Raw genomic sequence first — 22,300 nt, 5'->3', positions numbered from 1 at the left:
TATTGTATTGAATTCAGCAGAGTGGCCGTGCAACAGTACGTCGAGACACAATGTCGAGGGTATCACTTTTTATTATATCATTACAAACATAAATGCCTGGGTTTTTCATTGACGAACAGATCTTTTCACATAATATCCGATTACCTATGTATCTGTAACCATGGTAACTAGTTATAACCATGGATGGAGGTTTGCAACTTGCCCTATTTCCGTATGATCCACAAAATTAGAAAACTTAACAACAAATAGTTAGAAAACCACAATATATTCCGTTTAATTCTTTGATTTATCTATATCATCCAACACTGTGTTCCACAGGAGATATTGCTTGTGTGAGATCAAACGATATCTCTACACCGTTTTGACAGTAGATTTTGTACAATGCCCTGACAATGCTATGACGTCATGAACTTGATGACGTCACAATGCTGACATTACTGCTCGACAAGTCTAATGGCAGTACCGGTACATTTTTCCTTGACAACTAAAGAAGAGTGATTTTTGATGATAAATAGAATCTCATCCTCGTGTCTTCTGAGATCAAATACATGTATATCAAGACTCATTGATATAAGTAAAAATTTAAAACTTTATCAAAAGACACTAGGGTGAGATTCTGTATATATTGATAAGTTAAGTTGAAAGTATCCATGGACTTCGGAAGATTCTATCTTTGGTATAAATAACATTGCTGAAGCGGCATCCTGGTGACTGCTCCATGTGATGCCGACACAGTCAACAGTTTCCGAGTTTGGCGCCGGAGACACCTTGTCTGAAATCACTGCCATTATATTTGTATTATTCTCTGATGGGATCAAACATTTGTCAATATAAAATATGTGATGTATATGATATACTAGTGGTGTTCCGATGATCGAAAATAATCGAAAATCAATCGAAAGAAGGATTAAAATTAATTATCGATTGTAAAAAACATATTTTCAATTAATCAGAATTTTGTTGTTTTAGTATAACACACTTGAATGAAGTAAGTAAAAATTAAATTTGGCAAATATTCATGAACAAACATGCACTCAACAGCATAAAGCTATGCACATTGTAAATCATTTTAACCACTTTCATTGTTTAATTACAATTCCAGTGTCTTTCTTGCATGCGTGTATTTCATTGCCTGACAGTATTAGTTATAAAAAACATTCATTAGAAAAAACCTGGGGAAAACCCTTAAAATTGGTGATAACATTGAAAATGTATATACTTCGATTATAATCGATAATCGTTCACCACAATCATCCGATAAATAGTGGATTTGGTTTCCGATTCCCAACACTATAATATCCCATATAATATGTGTAAACTGTTGCTGAGTATTCTCTCAAACTCAATGTGCAATATAAACCATGTCTTCACAGGACAGACGAATCCAAACAAGGTGTAACATTGTACAGCTACAGCACCTCTGTACAAACCTGATAACGTACGGTTTCCACCACACTTAGTGGTGATATCAGGGACCGGACCACTAAACACTGGTATATAAAGATGATAAAATCCCAAACATTTCTACTGCCATAAAAGGTTGTTTAAGTATAAACAATGGAGATTACAAAACAGTAAACACCAACATGATTTTGTCCACCACTTCAGACAAATTCAATGCCTAATCACCGGGAATAATTTCCTGACAACGAACCCTGAGTAAGAATAATGAAGGAGTTAGTGAGTATTTGTTTATGTGGGTTGGGGCAATATCCCAACAGCATGACCTGTTGTTCAGTCATTGTTTGGAAGTGGGGCATCTAACCTTAAAACCGAGTCGAGACATGATACATTGACTCTCCAACTTCCTACCCCCACTCGTCCGACCCCCACCCCTACCTTATCCCCTCCCATCCCTGCATCAGTATTGTGAGCTGGTAATCTCTGTGAAGCCCGCACAAACAACCATCTTATAAACACCGAGTTGTGAATCTGAACAATATATGTCTCTCCTCTTTAAGAATCAACAATATCACCAGAAAATAACATGTGGAGATACCTGACATGTGAAGATACTTGACATGTGAAGATATTTGACATGTGAAGATATTTGACATGTGAAGATATCTGACATGTGAAAATATTTGACATGTGAAGATACTTGACATGTGAACATATTTGACATGTGAAGATATTTGACATGTGAAAATATTTGACATGAGAAGATACCTGACATGTGACGATACTTGACATGAGCAGGTAGCTACAAGATTCCCATCACAAGCAGCAAGAGCTGATAACCTGATCCCAAGGTGTCATTGTGACTTGCATACATCAAGCGATGGCGACTGTTTCCGTCTCTGGGCGACGAGCAGGATGTTGGAGATAACCATGATGATGCCTGCCAACAGAGTCATCCCTCCGCCGAAGTAGAACGCTTCAGAGTAGTCGCCAAACACGTCCTTCATCATGCCTGCAGCAGCAGCACAGATATAAACAAGTGTTTGTCATTTGCTGTGTAGCATCACATGGGTTGACAAGTACGGGGTACTGGGGATCTATTATGTCCTAGAATCTCCATGGGTAGACAAGTACGGGGTACTGGGGATCTATTATGTCCTGGAATCTCTATGGGTAGACAAGTACGGGCTACTGATGATCTATTCTGTCCTGGAATCTCTATAGTAGACAAGTACGGGGTACTGGGGATCTATTATGTCCTAGAATCTCCATGGGTAGACAAGTACGGGGTACTGGGGATCTATTATGTCCTGGAATCTCTATGGGTAGACAAGTACGGGCTACTGATGATCTATTCTGTCCTGGAATCTCTATAGTAGACAAGTACAGGCTACTGGGGATCTATTCTGTCCTGGAATCTCTATAGTAGACAAGTACAGGGTACTGGGGATCTATTATGTCCTGGAATCTCTATGGGTAGACAAGTACGGGCTGCTGGGGATCTATTATGTCCTGGAATCTCTATAGTAGACAAGTACGGGATACTGGGGATCTATTATGTCCTGGAATCTGTATAGGTAGACAAGTACGGGATACTGGGGATCTATTATGTCCTGGAATCTCTATGGGTGGACAAAGTACGGGCTACTGGGGATCTATTCTGTCCTGGAATCTCTATGGGTAGACAAGTACGGGCTACTGGGGATCTATTCTGTCCTGGAATCTCTATAGTAGACAAGTACGGGGCTACTGGGGATCTATTCTGTCCTGGAATCTCTATAGTAGACAAGTACGGGCTACTGGGGATCTATTATGTCCTGGAATCTCTATAGTAGACAAGTACGGGCTACTGGGGATCTATTATGTCCTGGAATCTATATAGGTAGACAAGTACGGGGTACTGGGGATCTATTCTGTCCTGGAATCTCTATGGGTAGACAAGTACGGGGTACTGGGGATCTATTATGTCCTGGAATCTCTATGGGTAGACAAGTACGGGCTACTGGGGATCTATTCTGTCCTGGAATCTCTATAGTAGACAAGTACGGGCTACTGGGGATCTATTCTGTCCTGGAATCTCTATGGGTAGACAAGTACGGGCTACTGATGATCTATTCTGTCCTGGAATCTCTATAGTAGACAAGTACAGGCTACTGGGGATCTATTATGTCCTGGAATCTCTATAGGTAGACAAGTCACGGGGCTACTGGGGATCTATTCTGTCCTGGAATCTCTATAGTAGACAAGTGCAGGGCTACTGGGGATCTATTATGTCCTGGAATCTCTATGGGTAGACAAGTCACGGGCTACTGGGGATCTATTATGTCCTGGAATCTCTATAGTAGACAAGTACAGGTACTGGGGATCTATTCTGTCCTGGAATCTCTATAGTAGACAAGTCAGGGCTACTGGGGATCTATTATGTCCTGGAATCTATATGGGTAGACAAGTCTGCGGGTTACTGGGGATCTATTATGTCCTGGAATCTCTATATAGGGTAGACAAGTACAGGGCTACTGGGGATCTATTCTGTCCTGGAATCTCTATAGTAGACAAGTACAGGGCTACTGGGGATCTATTCTGTCCTGGAATCTCTATAGTAGACAAGTACAGGGCTACTGGGGATCTATTATGTCCTGGAATCTCTATGGGTAGACAAGTACGGGCTACTGATGATCTATTCTGTCCTGGAATCTCTATAGTAGACAAGTACGGGCTACTGGGGATCTATTATGTCCTGGAATCTCTATGGGTAGACAAGTCACAGAGGTACTGGGGATCTATTCTGTCCTGGAATCTCTATAGTAGACAAGTCACGGGCTACTGGGGATCTATTCTGTCCTGGAATCTCTATAGTAGACAAGTCACGGGCTACTGGGGATCTATTATGTCCTGGAATCTCTATAGGTAGACAAGTACGGGCTACTGGGGATCTATTCTGTCCTGGAATCTCTATAGTAGACAAGTACGGGCTACTGGGGATCTATTATGTCCTGGAATCTCTATGGGTAGACAAGTACGGGCTACTTGGGATCTATTATGTCCTGGAATCTCTATAGTAGACAAGTACAGGGTACTGGGGATCTATTATGTCCTGGAATCTATATAGTAGACAAGTACGGGCTACTTGGGATCTATTATGTCCTGGAATCTCTATAGTAGACAAGTCTGGGGCTAATCTATTCTGTCCTGGAATCTCTATGGGTAGACAAGGGGATGGGTATCTATTATGTCCTGGAATCTAAATAGGTAGACAAGTACGGGCTACTGGGGATCTATTATGTCCTGGAATCTCTATAGTAGACAAGTACAGGCTACTGGGGATCTATTCTGTCCTGGAATCTCTATAGTAGACAAGTACAGGGGCTACTGGGGATCTATTATGTCCTGGAATCTCTATAGTAGACAAGTACAGGCTACCTGGGGATCTATTCTGTCCTGGAATCTCTATAGTAGACAAGTACAGGGTACTGGGGATCTATTATGTCCTGGAATCTCTATGGGTAGACAAGTACGGGCTGCTGGGGATCTATTATGTCCTGGAATCTCTATAGTAGACAAGTACGGGATACTGGGGATCTATTCTGTCCTGGAATCTCTATGGGTGGACAAGTACGGGATACTGGGGATCTATTATGTCCTGGAATCTCTATAGTAGACAAGTACGGGATACTGGGGATCTATTCTGTCCTGGAATCTCTATAGTAGACAAGTACGGGCTACTGGGGATCTATTCTGTCCTGGAATCTCTATGGGTAGACAAGTATGGGCTACTGATGATCTATTCTGTCCTGGAATCTTCATGGGTAGACAAGTACGGGCTACTGGGGATCTATTCTGTCCTGGAATCTCTATAGTATTCATATTCTGTCCTGGAACGCCCCTAAGTGTTCTAACAACTAAATCATGTCGACAAAATATGTGTTACTTACCCGATAAAGGAGGACCAATAAGTGCTCCGATTCCTTGAAAACACAGCAATATCCCAAAGGAACTGGACAGTTTATCGATCCCAAGAATGTCCACCACAACCACGCCTTTCTGCGACACGTAGGCACCGGTCATAGCGCCATACACTCCACTTATTATACAAAACTGCCAGAACGTGTAAAGGGCTGGGCACACAAACGATGCAACAGCTATCACAAACAGCACCCCACTGTATGCATATGGTCTGATTCGTCTCACTCGCTTCAACTCCAGAAAAACTCCACCCAATATTCGTCCAATGGTGTCGAGGACCCCGGCAATGGACAAGAGCAGGGCAGCTTGTGTGTCAGTACATCCTCGGGACTTGGCCAAGGCAGGTAGAAATGTAAATATTGATTTAAAAGACATTGTAAACAAAACTATACTGAGACAGAAAAATAGAAAAGGGAGATTTCTTAGAAGAGACAGATCAAGCACATTTGACTTTTTTTGGGTCTTTTTGAGGTTCTTGAATTTTCTTTTGAAAACATTTTTGAACTCTGTGCCAGCAAGTTGTTTGGTCATTTTTTCTAGTAGGCTTCAATCTGCTTTCACCACTAGGTAATATTTTTTCATAATTTTTTTCACATTCAGGGATTTGTGATTTATCTTGTGTTGCCATGGTAACATCTCCACGTTCAGCAAGAAGCACTGCAGCTTCACCTCTCTTATCTTCATCACATCCTCGTCCTTCTTCATCACACCCTATGTGATCTTTATCATCTCCTCCTGACATCAGTCTAGTGTTCCTGTAACCAAGGCAACAGTTAGTCCTGGCAGACATCCTCATCCAGTGGAAGAGGAGCATGGCTAAACATGTGGCTGAAGCTCCACTTTCCACCTTGAAGGATTTAAACCTTTTCATCACTGAAATGTCAAACACTAGGCGAGTCAGTGAGCAGCAGTAGACAGTCACTGGTTCTGTTGATATTTATTGTCATGGTCAACATTTTATCAAACACAGCTGACTAACATATGATGGGCGTTGCTGTAGTGGACAATAGCCATACGTCTAATATAGAACAAACTTTATGGATAACAACTTCTTTTATTCGTGAGTGCGACATTTCGATACAGATTCTTGTACCGTTGTCAAGCATAATGGAACATGAAGAAGTGGGAAGTATATATATACTGGATGTAACAATGTAACAAAGAAAACAACATAATTAACATAATTGGCTAGGCAGAAAGCTGATGAAGCCAGAGAGTAGACAAAGGACAGGCGTGGAAGCCAATGATGTACAAATAATAATGAGATGTTTATACAGCAGAGTTTATACAGTAGATTGGGTTTGGTGGATGAGTGCATCATAAGCGGATGGAATGAAGTATATATGGGAACTATCTAGCTTGACAACGGTACAAGAATCTGTATCGAAACGTCGCACTCACGAATAAAAAGAAGTTGTCATCCATAAAGTTCGTTCCATATTGTACGTCCCAACTTCTAAAATGCCAATCAGAGAAGTTAGCCACTAGGTTGACACTACTGGTGTAGGCTGACACTACTGGTGTAGGCTGACACTACTGGTGTAGGCTGACACTACTGGTGTAGGTTGACACTACTGGTGTAGGCTGACACTACTGGTGTACGTTGACACTACTGGTGTAGGCTGACACTACTGGTGTACTACTGGTGTAGGTTGACACTACTGGTGTAGGCTGACACTACTGGTGTAGGCTGACACTACTGGTGTAGGCTGACACTACTGGTATAGGTTGACACTACTGGTGTAGGCTGACACTACTGGTATAGGCTGACACTACTGGTGTAGGCTGACACTACTGGTGTAGGCTGACACTACTGGTGTAGGTTGACACTGCTGGTGTAGGCTGACACTGCTGGTGTAGGCTGATAGAGTGTATAACCTAACTACGTCCTCTACATATCGCTCCTCTTTCAGAAGCTAATTTCTAGCACAACACAGAACCTTATCTTTTGTAGTCAAGTGAGAACCTATGTATAATATGCACCCCTATCTCGGGGGGTGAGTGAGTGAGTTTAGTTCTACACCGCATTTTAGCAATATTCCAGCAATATCACGGTGGGGACACCAGAAATGGGCTTCACACATTGTACCCATGTGGGGAATCAAACCCGGGTCTTCGGCGTGACGAGCAAACGCTTTAACCACTAGGCTACAACACCGCACAGATAATCAATGAAAACTTTTAACAAGATGACAAAGTCATCAATATCCCCCGCAATGGCAAAATACTCTTCATGATTATGTCTACGAGTTATGATTATGTCAAATATTTAGGTGTGTATATAGAAAAGTGGAAGGAGAGCATTGAAAGGTTTTTAAAGTTCTGCTCCAGAAAGGAGCACTATCACCAATTTCAGTCTAAGTCAAACTTGTTGCCATGGAAACGCCAAAAATATTTTATTCAGAATTCCCAAACTACCAAAAGGCACCAGTACACCACCAGACCAATCTATGTCCCAAGTTTGGTGAAGAAAGAGTGAACGGTTTTAGAGTTCTGCTCTGGAAAAGAGCACTACCACCAATTTCAGTCTAAGTCGAACTTGTTGCCATGGAAACGCCAAAAATATTTATTCAGAATTCCAAAACTGCCATAAGGGACCAGTACACCAACAGACCAATCTATGTGCCAAGTTTGGTGAAGAAATATTGAACGCTTTTAGAGTTCTGCTCCGGAAAAGACAAATGTCCACGGACGGATGGACGGACCCACGGACGGACGCACGGACAGAGTCCATTTTAATACCCCCCGCTAAACGCGTTGCGGGGGATGATAACCAGGGAGTGAAGTTACCTGATTAAAGTAATAAATTAATTTCAAATGAATCAAATACTACACCAACCTTTCCAATCCTAATATTTTCTTATGCAGTACCAGTGGACGATATAGAGCCCCACAAACACAGAAGTTGAAAGCTATTCCACTGAGGATGAGAAAAGCACCAAAGAAGTGGAACTGTTCGAAGAGGAAGTCAGTCAATGGTGGGAGGAAGAATGTTCCGATTCCTGCCCCTGATGTTGCTATGCCAATGGCCATTCCTGGTTTCCTGGGAAAATACTCGCCAACCGTCACAATGCCAGGACCATAGGTGAGACTTCTTCCGATTCCTGGCAGCAGAGTCAGGAGAGAATTGGTAAACATCCTGTGTTTTCAGATTTCAAGGCATATAAAAGTGCTTGGAATATTTAATTTAATATATTTTTAATGAATACTGAAAAGCAGTACCCAAAAGCTCTATAGCTCTCCTGTACATTTCTTGACTGTTTCCATTGGTTTCAAAGGAAGGCTTAACTAGAATTTGAACCATTAAAAAAACATATATAACAGATATTTAGCATACAAAAAAAAGGCATTACTTATTCATGAAGGAAGGTCATAGTTAGATCAGGAATCAAAATACGTCAATATTCATCACATGTTACTTTGCACATTGCAAATCAAATCTCATGAAATAAAATGGCCCAAAATGAGATTCTCAACATGGATGGGATGGTGGCTATGTAAATCATTGGGTCAGACACAAACCCAGATGGCGAAGTTCAGTCAAAAGGACATAGTGGCTTCAAAAATACAAAAAATATAGAAAATGAGGATATAATGCCAACAAATTTGAATGAACTCATGGACTCACATTTGACTCTGTAAGCACCTACATATTTGTTGCTCATATTTCGCTACACGTGCACTAAACCCTCGATCCATTCCCACAGCCCTCGATATCTCAAATTATTTGCCCTTGATTTTCATTGACAATGGACCAACCAAACAAATGTCAAGATGAGGCAAAAGGGTAAGGAAGGTGGACGTGAAGATATCTGTCTTTCTGTTGCATGTCACTTTATTATTGTCAGGCATGTTGTCAATGTTGACCTCCTTGCAAACTCTGTCATAATTACCGGTTCTGGCTGCTACTGTGGCTTGGGAGTAACGTACAGTTTGATTGGTCTGTCTAAAAAAGTTGGTTCATGGAATTCAAGAGCAAATAATCTGAGATTGCGAGAATGTCAGGAATCCATGGTTAGTGGAGGTTTACCAAACTGTCCGCAGTGGAGACACAGAGGGTGCTGTCGACCTGATAGTTTCACAGATGTTGAAGAAAGCATAAGATAAGCTACAAAATAAAACAGGTGAGCTACCAATATCGACAATATGTTACTAAGTTTACCAGATACTTATCACAAAATTGTAAATGCCAGAAGGATAGTCATTATTATTTGGTTTCAGGTGAGCTAAATATCACATCATCAGATGCGAGAAGTTTGGACCTATACACACCTCCAATGACGCCGTAGCTGAAGTAGAGGAAGATGAGGTTTGGAGCGAAGCCACTGATGAGGACACCGACAGTCATGATGATGCCGCCCGTTAAGGTAGCCACTCGACTTGAGAACCGGTTACTGAAGGCACTGGACACGGGGCCTGGAAAAGTGGATATGTTACTGAAGGGACTGGACACGAGACCTGGAAAAGTGGATATGTTACTGAAGGCACTGGACACGATGCCTGGAAAAGTGGATATGTCACTGAATATGTTACTGAGGGCACTGGACACGGGGCCTGGAAAAGTGGATATGTTACTGAAGGGACTGGACACGAGACCTGGAAAAGTGGATATGTTACTGAAGGCACTGGACACGATACCTGGAAAAGTGGATATGTTACTGAATATGTTACTGAAGGCACTGGACACGATGCTTGGAAAGTGAATATGTCACTGGATATGTTACTGAAGGCACTGGACATGGGGCCTGGAAAAGTGGATATGTCACTGGATATGTTACTGAAGGCACTGGACATCAAGAAACCTCATGATAACATGCTGTAGTAAGGTGCAGACAGTAAGCTCAATGCTTGATGTTCTCAACTTACCGAGGACTAGCCTTAGGGTGGTAGCCAAGGACCCAACCCAGGCTGTTGCTTGGGCACTCTGGTTGAATCTGTCAATCAGCTTCAGATACAAGACACCATCAGTTCTCTCGAATCCCCCTACGAAACATGTAACAACACCACATTGTGACTTCCATCAAGTATTTTGAAAGACAAACTTAACCTCATAAACTTGAACCTCACAAACTGGAACCTCAGAAACAAGATACCTCTAACAATGTTTCCGTTATCTGGTACATATACCAGACTTTGACCGGTACAAAGTTAGAATGTCCAGTAAATTCAAAGGCTGTTGGTCATCGTGTCAAGCAAATTTTAAATTTTTAATTATCTCTGTCAATTTTATTTCTCCTCGAAAAAGATTACATTTTCACAATGAAATTGAGGTGTTGTCAAATAAAAAGAGCAGTTTTGGAAAAGCCCAGGATTAAAATAGCGGCACTGTCGCACTGTGATACCCTCTACATTTCTGATTGGTGGTTAGGGTGCAAAGTCTCGCACACAATGCAAAGCGTGATCACTTGACTAGTAAAATTTACCAATGACTGGTATTTGCAATGCTAGCTGGTCACAATGTCCAGCTGCAAAAAATGCCAGCGGAAACACTGCTCTAAACCAGAGCCTCACAAAACCACAGCTTTACAAAGGAAGGAAGCCAAGCAAGAATGATAGGATGTGGACAGCCTGGTTAACCATCAGGTGGTTCCTACCGTGAGCAGTGTCACCATCTGGTACAGTTTATACTTTTAAATGTGAAATGAATACTGGTATTTATGTGAAGGGTAAGGTCAGATAAATCACTACAACAAGCTGTTTCCATTCACTGAATAAATTCAATGACTGAATAGTTTCAATGACTGCATAGTTTCAATGGCTGCGTAGTTTCAATGACTGAATAGTTTCAATGACTACATAGTTTCAATGACTGAATAGTTTCAATGACTGCATAGTTTCAATGGCTACGTAGTTTCAATGACTGAATAGTTTCAATGACTGAATAGTTTCAATGACTGCAGAGTTTCAATGACTACGTAGTTTCAATGGCTTCAATGATTTCAGCAATGGCTGATTTCAACACATGTTTCCAGTTTTACTAACATGAAATGCTGCATAAAATTTGTAATATATTTCACAAAACATCTTAAATATACTAGTGGCTCAGAATATTGTGATGATTCTGTGAAATTCATGAATACATGCTGACATCTCAGTGAGTGAGTGTGTGAGTATGGTTTTACGCCGCTTTTAGCAATATTCCAGCAATATCACAGCAGGGGACACCAGAAATGGGCTTCACACTTTGTGCCCATGTGGGGAATCAAACCCGGCCTTTGGCGTCGTGACGAGCAAACGCTTTAACCACCAGGCTACCCCACCGCCCCTTATGTGACGTCTGACATTTTACTGAGCAAATCTCCGCCAGGCCATACCTGTTATGACATGTTGAAAGAAGCACGAAAACACAACCACCCATTTGTAGCAGCCATAGTCAGCAGTCTTAGCTCCCTGGATTTCTTCTGAATCAAACTGAATCTGTTTTGTCTCTGCCACATTGTTGCTACTTTCAACATCAGGGCTCTTCTGGTGACAGAGTTGTCTCCCTTCATCACCATCTTCAGCCATTTGTGTCACATGATATCCTGCATGTAAGAGTTGTCTCCCTTCCTGATCATCTTGCTGCTGAGCCCCGTCACCTTCATCACCTGACAGCTGTGTCTCATGGCTACTGTCAGCACGTACTGACCCCCCTCTGTCTGCCATGCTCCCAACAGACTCTGTATCCTGACTCTCTCCATCTGACACAGGCGCTCTTTTCATTGTCAAATGTCCTGCAGGTAGAACACAGAAGATTTAACAAACGTTGTGTCTAGAAAAATCCCAGCACCTGGATAGGCCAGAGTTGTCTCTCTAGCTTGACATCAATCTAATCCTGATATTTTGTCATTTATGATAATCATCAGCGTTATATATTCAGGAGTTCCAGACATATGATTCTATATGAAATAGCTAATGCATACAGAGCCAAAAGATCAACGTGGTGCAACATCTGCTATCAAGAACATATTTTATACTGGTAGATCTTATGCATGGTGTTGGTACAGTTATTCAGATTAGTCAGTGTTTTCATTGCCTATAAATCATATCTAATATTGCAAGTTATTCTTTTCACCTTTAACCCTCTACGTGGTGTAGTGGTTAGAGCGTCTGCCCGGAGAGCGGAAGGTCGCGGGTTCGATCCCCGACCGCGTCATACCAAAAGACGTTAAAATATGGTACCTGGTCCCTGCCTTGCGCTCGGCATTAATGGGTACAACAAGGACTGGTCGGCTCGGAGTCAGTATAATGTGTCTGAGTGGGGTATTCATGCTTCACTGCGGCATCGTATCTCAGTGGGCTAGCACTATAAAACCAGCTTCAGTCTGGGCTAGTACAAGCAGGCGCACATACACATACACACGCATGCACGTCGTCATATGATTGAAATATTCTCAAGCATGACGTTAAACCCAATTTCACCTCACCTCACCTTTTCTGATAGCATGAATAAACTATTAGACTGTTATTTTATCATGTTCACACAAGCTAACAGTTCATGCACCATGTCAGTCATAGTCGGTTGTCAATTGTCATTCTACAGAGATTTAGTCATAGCCTTTGAAAACATATTTTGAAATAAATCAAATGTAAACAACAAAAAGCCTTGTAAAAGTTTCTTGCCACACTATTGTAGCTCACCTGGACATGTGGTCAACAGAAACGATAACGAGGAAAACCTCTTAAAATGTACTCTTGTTGTCTGTCAACACAGCCACTACAACAGGAAGGTGTATTCTGTTTTGCCTGTCACTCAGCCACTTAGTGTTGGGAATTGGTTGAAATCACAATTGGATTGCTATAGTCTTTTCCTATCCGGATTACTCGCAACATGAAAAAGTATAAGTCTACTTGCTAGTGATGACTAATTATAGTCTCACTCATGACCACCACGGACACTCACTGACCACACTGAACACAGTCAACTCAGTCAATTGAAAGTAATCAAATATGACATGAGGCATGGGGGTTATAAAAGAGCAATTTAGTTTACAAGTCATTCTACTATGACAAAGACACGTGATCAATTTGTTCCCAATTCCTGGGGTGGCCAGAGTTTAGTATTTAATGGTTTTGAGTTTAGAGTGAAATTAAGAAAGATCCAAACTGCCCCGTATAAGAAAGGTTGTGTATTTGTTGATGTTACTTGCAATATCAGTAAAACAAGAAATATCACCATATTTGTCAAATGATTCATATTTGTGTATTTATCGTATTTGCAGGTGTTATATGCAATAAACAAAATGTGATCAACTTTACCGTTTCTCCTTATTTGCTGGTATACTTGCACTTCAAGGGGTGGAAATAACCCATTGCCCGACGCCCTGAGTCCAGTGTTTTTTCTGTTGGGCAAGCAAATTTGTATATCACACTGTACCGGTGTCCAGTTGACTTTCCAATATTAATTATGTTGTTTATTTAAAAAATCAACAAGAAAACGTACGGTATAGTGGAAAATTATCAGGGCAAGTGATTTTACATGTGCAACTGTACCGGAGTACACAAGCAATTTTAAAGTTATTCCCCCCCCTGACTTCTAATACAGACTATAGCCTTAATCCCCATAAGGATTAGCATGGTCCACTGATTTTGATACCTAAACAATGCCTGCAGGCAAAAAGAGAACACCCCAACAGGAATGATGCAGAATAGGATGTAATCACAAGGAGAAACATTAATCCTGAGTTGATCATCCTCTGGGACCTCAGTAGCCGCAGCAACTTCAGATGAAAACATGCTTACAAAGCAAACAAGTCAACTTTGGGAGAACTAAAGAGAATTACAGTACATTTTGAGATGTTCTGATTGACAGTTCAAATGTACCTTGGTTCACCTAGCAGGAAATGAATGCCAGATATGTGAGGTGGACAAAGAAAGGTCTAGCGCTCCTAGGGTTGTATACTCCCTTGGAAGTTGAGAATGATCATTTGAAAGTATGTGGAGCCAGTGGTTGGAGAATGTATTTTGTTTGCTTGCTTTGTAACGTCGCACTCTGTAACTAATCAAATCTGGACCAGACAATCTAGTGATCAACATCAGGAGCATTGATCTACACAACTGGGATACGATGACATATGTTAACCAAGTCAGCCAGCCTGACCACCCGATCCTATTATTTGCCTCTTACAACAAGCATGGGTTGCTGAAGATCAATTCTAACCCCGATCTTCATGGGCTGCTGAAGACCAATTCCCGATCTTCATCGATGGGAGAAGATCTGAACAACAACAACAACATGAACAACAATGGCTGACCTGTGCCCAGGAAGGATTCGGGCACAATGTGTTAAGCCCATTTCTGGTGTCCCCATGCATTGATATTGCTGGAATATTGCTAAAAAAGCGCGTGAAACTAAACTCAGGCAGTCAGTCAGTCAGGAAGGATTCTCTACATGCTGCTGCTGACTCGCCATATTGAAAATCAGCTTGCTGATGCTGGACATATGCTCACTCAACTTTCAGTCAGAGGAGGTAAGAATATGGCCGGCTGACAGGCTAGCTTCCACAGTTTCAGTCAGGCTAGCTTCCACAGTTTCAGACAGGATAGCTTCCACAGTGTCCGCCAGGCTAGCTTCCACAGTTTCAGACAGGCTAGCTTCCACAGTTTCAGTCAGGCTAGCTTCCACAGTTTCCAGTCAGGCTAGCTTCCACAGTTTCAGACAGGATAGCTTCTACAGTTTCAGTCAGGCTAGCTTCCACAGTTTCAGTCAGGCTAGCTTCCACAGTGTCAGTCAGGCTAGCTTCCACAGTTTCAGTCAGGCTAGCTTCTACAGTTTCAGTCAGGCTAGCTTCCACAGTTTTAGTCAGGCTAGCTTCCACAGTGTCAGTCAGGAAGGCTTCCACAGTTTCAGTCAGGCTAGCTTCCACAGTTTCCAGTCAGGCTAGCTTCTACAGTTTCAGTCAGGCTAGCTTCCACGGTTTTTAGTCAGGAAGGCTTCCACAGTTTCAGTCAGGCTAGCTTCCACAGGTTCAGACAGGCTAGCTTCCACAGTTTCAGTCAGGCTAGCTTCCACAGTTTCCGTCAGGCTAGCTTCCACAGTTTCAGAGACAGGATAGCTTCTACAGTTTCAGTCAGGCTAGCTTCCACAGTTTCAGTCAGGCTAGCTTCCTACAGTGTCAGTCAGGCTAGCTTCCACAGTCTCAGTCAGGCTAGCTTCCACAGTTTCAGTCAGGCTAGCTTCCACAGTTTCAGTCAGGCTAGCTTCCACAGTTTCAGTCAGGCTAGCTTCTACAGTTTCAGTCAGGCTAGCTTCCACAGTTTCAGTCAGGCTAGCTTCTACAGTTTCAGTCAGGCTAGCTTCCACAGTTTCAGTCAGGCTAGCTTCTACAGTTTCAGTCAGGCTAGCTTCCACGGTTTTAGTCAGGAAGGCTTCCACAGTTTCAGTCAGGCTAGCTTCCACAGTTTTAATCAGGCTAGCTTCTACAGTTTCAGTCAGGCTAGCTTCCACAGTTTCAGTCAGGCTAGCTTCTACAGTTTCAGTCAGGCTAGCTTCCACAGTTTTAATCAGGCTAGCTTCCACAGTGTCAGTCAGGAAGGCTTCCACAGTTTCAGTCAGGCTGGCTTCCACAGTTTCAGTCAAACAGGATATTAAGAAAGTAAGATACTTTATGGATAACAACTTCTTTATTATATATGAGGCGACATTTCAGTATAGCTTCTTATAACGCTGTCACAATGGTATAAGAATCTATACAGAAATGTCGGATCATAATCATGTCTGGACCCAACAATCCAGTGAACCACAAGCATGAGCATCGATTGGGAACCGATGACATGTGTCAACCAAGTCAACGAGCCTGACCACCCGATCCCATTAGTCGCCTCAGGATATTAAGTCTAATAAGCATCCGTTCATTTGCTTCCCCAAGTCAAAAACTGCATAAGCTTGCCACAAGTAAAAAGTTTGAGTTTGTACACTGAGCAATGGAATGTAATGCTATAAAAGCTGTTGTGTATGTATATATATGAGTCATTTTCACGAAGAGTGTACTTTTCTGTCCATCATAAACAAACTGTATATGTTGTTAATTTTCTATTTTAAGTTTTAATAATAAAAAACACCATTGAAAGTGCATATTAAAATTGCAATATAACGATTTTGTTTGATATTTTAATTTTTGGGCGATGTTTTATGGTGCCATTTTGCTGAAAATTGCTTGTCTCAGGGTGAGTTTTCAATTTTTCTCATCATTTCTTAGATATGAATTAACAGTACATAAATGTTTAATAATGCAGGTTTTCTTGAATGACTAAACAACCATAAAGTGAAAAATACACTGAAATAACAAACTTTGAAATATATTTTTAAGATTTTCCCCCACTTATGCTTGTGCCACGGAAAAATGTCCTTACTGTTTAAAATTGATACATCCCTTGGTAAAGCCAATTCTTTTCTTCAACCTTCCACTTCATGTCTTCAGAATGGCATGCAGCATGTTTTGGGTCCTCTGAACACTTAGTCATATTTTGATCTCAAGTAAGTGAAAAGTTGATCGTACTAAATCTGTATGTCCATACTGACATGTTTTAGGTATATAAATTAAGTTTATGAAAAAAATCAATTTGCATATAAATTGACTTGTTTATTAGTCCCTATTAACATGTGCTTTTAGGGATTTGAAGGGAGCATTCATTAAATATTGAATAATTTCTAAAGAATTGTCCTCACTGTTACTGTCCTTACTGTTACAATATAAACCAGTAACATTTAGGACAACTTCAGGAACAGTATGGAATTGTTTTTAAAAAAAAGATCTTAAAGACATATTTGTCACTGTGTTTTGAAATCCTTCACTGATATTACTCAGAATAAACATTTGAAACATTTTTTATTGTGAATAAAAAAAACTTGATTCACAAAAAGTTTATTGTTGATTTTTTTACACCTGGTAACAGTATGGACAAATGTCTACCAAAAAGAACAATTAAAACTGACAATAATTGCTATTATTTACATTTCAAGCTGTGTATGTGCCTTTATATAAACTTTTTTATTACCCACGTGGTCAACGTTTTGATAGTTGCATACTAATCTCGTACGTCACACGAGTGTCGTATCGCGTTGACCGGTGTCGTAACGACTTGACCTGAGATTCTAACGATTTGATTGGATAACCGATGACCTCTCATTTAGGTCACATTCTGGCGTAACTATTTCTAAGATGCCTAGCGGTTAGAACAATCAAAAAAATACATTATCAGACAATAAAGGTATAGTTTTTGATGACGAAAAATTGAATGACGCTATCCCGCCACTGCTTCATTCTAGTGTGCCCCTCGTAATCGAACCATTTTACATTACGCCACAATGTAGTTTACGCCACGATGCATGTCAGTTGTCATCGCCTCGCATCGCCTCCTACAGTAAACTACACCGCTGCATCCAGTTTCTTGGTTTGCTGTTGCTTCACGAGCTAACATCACTGGTGGAAACATTACGCTTATGTTTTACGACGGTTAAAATGTGTCATTTCGACTCACAAGTTTTCAGCCATTACACGGTAACGCTTCTCAGAATAATGTTTACATTCCCACAATGCAATTGTGGAATGTCGCTGACTACTCAACTTCCTCTGATGTACTGATCTAAACTTACGCTGGTAGTAGAAATGCAACGCTCATATTGCCCCATATGGTTTACGCAATGACAGATGTAATTAAAATAATTCAGAGAAGATATTTAATCCGAACGAAACCGCCATCAAACTGTTATCATTTGTTTTTTCTGGTAACGCTCGGCCTTAACGAGGGGGCAGACACATCAATAGAACAGCTACCAGTTAGCCCTGTGCGAGGATTCTTAATTTAGGTCACCGACACCGGCCGCTTGTTTTCTGCCTTAAATTAATCGTAATTATCTTTAGAAAGTATTAAATTTGGCATCTTAGAAAAAGAACCAGTGATGTTAGCGAATGAAGCAGCTGGAAACCAAGAAACAAGATGCTCTGGAATAGTTTACTGTAGGAGGCTGTCTGCGGGCGATGACAACTGACATGCATCGTGGCGCCGGTTACCAAAGGCAGTGGCGTCATGCAAATATTGCACTTTCTAAGATGCCTAGCGGTTAGAACAATCGAAAAAAAAAATACATTATCAGACAATAAAGGTATAGTTTTTGATGACGAATAATTGAATGACATTATCCCGCCACTGCGCCATTCTAGTGTGCCCCTCAATCGAACCATTTTACATTACGTCACAATGTAAGCGGCGCCACGATGCATGTCAGTTGTCATCGCCAGTCACGGCCTCCTACAGTAAACTACACGTTGCATCCAGTTTCTTGGTTTGCTGTTGCTTCCACGCAGCTAACATCACTGGTGGAAACATTACGCTTATGTTTTACGACGGTTAAAATGTGTCATTTCGACTAACAAGTTTTCAGTGACACGTAACGTCTGGTAGTAGAAATGCAACGCTCATATTGCCCCATATGGTTTACGTTAATGACAGATGTAATTAAAATAATTCAGAGAAGATATTTAATCCAACGTAAACCGTATCAAACTGTTATCATTTGTTTTTTCTGGTAACGCTCAGTCTTAACGAGGGGCGGACATTTAATAGAACAGCCCAGGTTTGTTTGTTTGCCTGCCTTAAATTAATCGTAATTATCTTTAAAAGTATTAAATTTGGTCACCAAAACCATTTATAGTGCTAAATTACACAGTACAAAACTCTATCCGTCGCAACCTCTTTATGAAACCGGTTTGGTTTGAAACCAAAAACACAACAAAAATACGCTATTTTGTCAATTTAATGCATGTAAGACGTGGGTAATAAATAAAATAGGAGGGACACTTGTTTCGTATAATTTGTATGTAATGAGACCTCGTGTAGTATTCTCTATGTATGTCATTAAATTACACAAGATGTTCATCACTGTTATTAGTTTCATTAACAGTATGGAACTAAAAAGGTAACAGTATGGACAAATTTATTCAAAATCAAAAGAACTTTACATTTAAAATGCGGATAATATTTTGAATTCTTTATTCAAGCTTTTGGTTTGTTAAAAAGTATTGGAAACTGTAATCATTGCTGGAAAATATCAACTTTATCTAAATTTTCATTGAAACTTAATGTTTGGTAACAGTATGGACAAAATTATTCAAAATCCATAAATATTTATATTTAAAATTCTGATAATACTTGTCATTCTGTATTGATGTTTTTTCATTGCTAAAAATATTGGAAACTTTAGTCATTGCTGGAAAATTTAAACTTTCATCCAAATTTCATTGAAACTTGTTTTTTTGTAATGGTATAGTGTTAGACAAAAATGTAAAATTGATGGGTTCACTGAAACAAAATTATCTAATAATAATTAAAAGAATATATAAGTGGTGTTTTTAGTAAAGGGATAGAAGTAAAGAGATATTTCCAGAACCACATATCCTATTAACTGTCATAGATGTCAATACGAGTATCACTTATGTCCATACTGTTACTTTGGGAAATTGTAACCAATAAACATTTATTTTGTTCAATATTCTTCTGTGAAAATATTTCTTTCTACAATGTCCATAATGTTTATCTATTTCAACTCAGCAATACAAAATAATATTTTGTCCTTCTGATCCATTTGCATTATGTAATATGAAAAGATTTACTTTGATGTCCAAACTGTTACTATTGTCATCCTTACTGTTACCGTCAATATCCATGACTATTGTTCAGAATTTTTTATTATTTTACAAACGCATGTGAAATATTTTATAAATTACTTTCATTTATTTACCTGCATATGACTTGTGACTCTCAAAGATAATGAAGCATGGACAATATATTTTATACAACATAATAGCTGGCAGCTTTCCGGTTTTTCCGTCAAAGCAAATTCTAAAAATATTTAATTTAAAATATTTTTAACCAATCATTTATTTTTTTCAATTTATGATAAAATATAAAGACATTCTTATCTTGGAGCACAAATATAGATGTGAAAATGAAATAGAACTTACTGTTTTAATTGCTTTTAATGGTGGTAACGGTAAGGACATTTTTCATGTAAATACCTTGAAAAATGATCATTTTAAAAAAATCTAAGAAAGGTTAAGCTTGCATTTTTGTGAATTCATTAACTTCATTTGATACTTTTACAAAATCAATGGACAGATCATCATTACCCCACAATTATCTTTTCTCTTTTCATCTTTTCAAATTTACACTCTTCGTGAAAATGACTGACATAATCATGATAATGTTTTCACATGTTGGCTGTATGCAACTGGTAACAGGTTGTCAGGTGCTTAGCAAGCCAATTTTTTCATGTATGCCCGATATGCTGCAAAGCTTTAATATAAATACAGTTATATAGTATTGGGGGCTTGCCCAACCTTTTTACCAGCATTCATGTGTAAGCCTGGGCTTTGTTTTATATTATAATGGTAGCTATGCCCCTGGCTACGGTAATGCATTCAGAACATATATTTTATGCAAATACACTGTGTAGTATTGCTTACATGGAATTCTGTTTTATGAAACCAGACCCTGATAAAATTCCAGATCCACCTCACCAGGGGTGGTTTGGGGTAGGTTGGGGGTGGGGCAGTGGATGGTTGGGGCGTAAAATAGGCTTTAGTGGTGGATGATTTGTCAAGTTTATCAAACATGGTAAATCAAATTAATTCTAACAGCAATATATGGTTCTATAGATTTGTTTTCATATGTAATAACAGTGTTGTGAGTAACACTGTGCGTGAGCATAGTTTTATATTTCTGGTATAAATTAATATTCCTGCTGTATCTTTGCAGGAGACACCAGAAATCAGAAGGATTTCTGCCCGTAACCCCGGGTTTCTATATTAGGTGAGGTGAGGTGAAATTGGGTGTTACGCGGTGCTTGAAAATATTTCGCTCATATGACGACGTGCATGCGTGTGTATGTGTATGTGCGGCTGCTTGTACTAGCCCAGACTTAAGCTGGTTTTATAGTACTAGCCCACTGAGGTACCATGCCGCAGTGAAGCATGAATACCCCACTCAGACACATTATACTGACTCTGAGCCGACCAGTCCTTGTTGTACCCATTAATGCCGAGCGCCAGGCAGGGACCAACAAGTACCATATTTTAATGTCTTTCTGTATGACGCGGTCGGGGATTGAACCCGCGACCTTCCGCTCTCCGGGCGGATGCTCTAACCACTACACCACAGAGGCGGTCCCGGGTTTTTAGATTATCATTCTATGCCTAAGAATATATTTTGTTTTTTGTTTGTTTAAAAAAAAAAAAAAAAGGCTAAGCCTATGAACTAATCCTACCCTAACCCCTCTAAATAATCCTAATAAATAGAATACATTTCAATCAGCGTTTACGGGTGGAACTCTTGCCATGACATTGCCTTTACACATTTTACACATGTGAAGAATGAACACTGCTTTAACCACTATGCTAACAAACCACCGCTGGAAGTTAAGGAAGTTAGTCAAGTGATCAGATAGTTATATCTTTGAAAAAGGAAAATCTGAAATTGTCAAGAGTGAAAATACTCGTTTAGAGAAAAATTTAATCGCAATCTGTGACGTACGTGAATCCGTTTCTCGTGAAACGGGATCGATTTTGTAATTGACAGATTGCATATATTGTTCATACACATAGACATAAATAGACATCGGTTCAGATATAAACGTTAGTAATCATCTGTAATCGAATGACTGCGAATTATCTAAGCCCATGATAAACAGAGGAGACCTCTTCTCAACCGTATCTATAGACCTAAATATTCCTACAAGTCGGTGTCAATAATCGAGATCAGCTGATCGACGTGTTTCTACAGCCCGCCTACATACTTCAAGATACCTCGACACTAACCCTGACTCACTGTCCCTGACTGATGACGTTAATATATAAATAGATACATCACCTCTAGAAACTGTTGCTGTACCCGTCCATCACCACTTGTCTCTTGGATGCTAGCCGCACTTGTGGTCGCAGTACACACCAAGGGAAGTAAC

General features: G+C 40.2%; 1 protein-coding gene across 1 annotated transcript; it reads right to left on the bottom strand.

Annotated features, from left to right (window-relative positions):
• Nucleotides 1–5,640: 5,640 nt before the first annotated feature.
• On the bottom strand, nucleotides 5,641–22,295 carry LOC124258386. The gene is made up of 6 exons (XM_046692481.1): nucleotides 22,210–22,295; nucleotides 11,679–12,077; nucleotides 10,231–10,347; nucleotides 9,637–9,780; nucleotides 8,204–8,468; nucleotides 5,641–6,119 (listed from the first exon to the last, which is right to left on the bottom strand). Exons 2-6 carry the CDS (start codon nucleotides 12,064–12,066, stop codon nucleotides 5,801–5,803), a joined length of 1,233 nt encoding a protein of 410 aa, XP_046548437.1. The 5' UTR covers nucleotides 12,067–12,077; nucleotides 22,210–22,295; the 3' UTR covers nucleotides 5,641–5,800.
• Between the last annotated feature and the right edge of the window lie 5 nt (nucleotides 22,296–22,300).

This window comes from Haliotis rubra, unplaced genomic scaffold (assembly GCF_003918875.1).
Source record: "Haliotis rubra isolate DU_JTF1 unplaced genomic scaffold, ASM391887v1 Scf690, whole genome shotgun sequence".
In the NCBI taxonomy this organism is placed as follows: Eukaryota; Metazoa; Mollusca; class Gastropoda; order Lepetellida; family Haliotidae; genus Haliotis; species Haliotis rubra.
The sequence above is the reverse complement of the archived record's forward strand: the minus strand, read 5'-3'. Positions and strand labels throughout refer to the sequence as shown.

Bases quoted from the DNA above. Each gene is read 5' to 3' on its own strand.
- LOC124258386 (XM_046692481.1), bottom strand. From the start codon at position 12,066: ATGAAAAGAGCGCCTGTGTCAGATGGAGAGAGTCAGGATACAGAGTCT. The intron at 9,781-10,230 runs GTAAGTTGAGAA...CCACTTTTCCAG, and splicing joins CACCCTAAGGCTAGTCCTCG to GCCCCGTGTCCAGTGCCTTC. The intron at 6,120-8,203 runs GTTGGTGTAGTA...CCTTGGTTACAG, and splicing joins AAAATATTAGGATTGGAAAG to GAACACTAGACTGATGTCAG.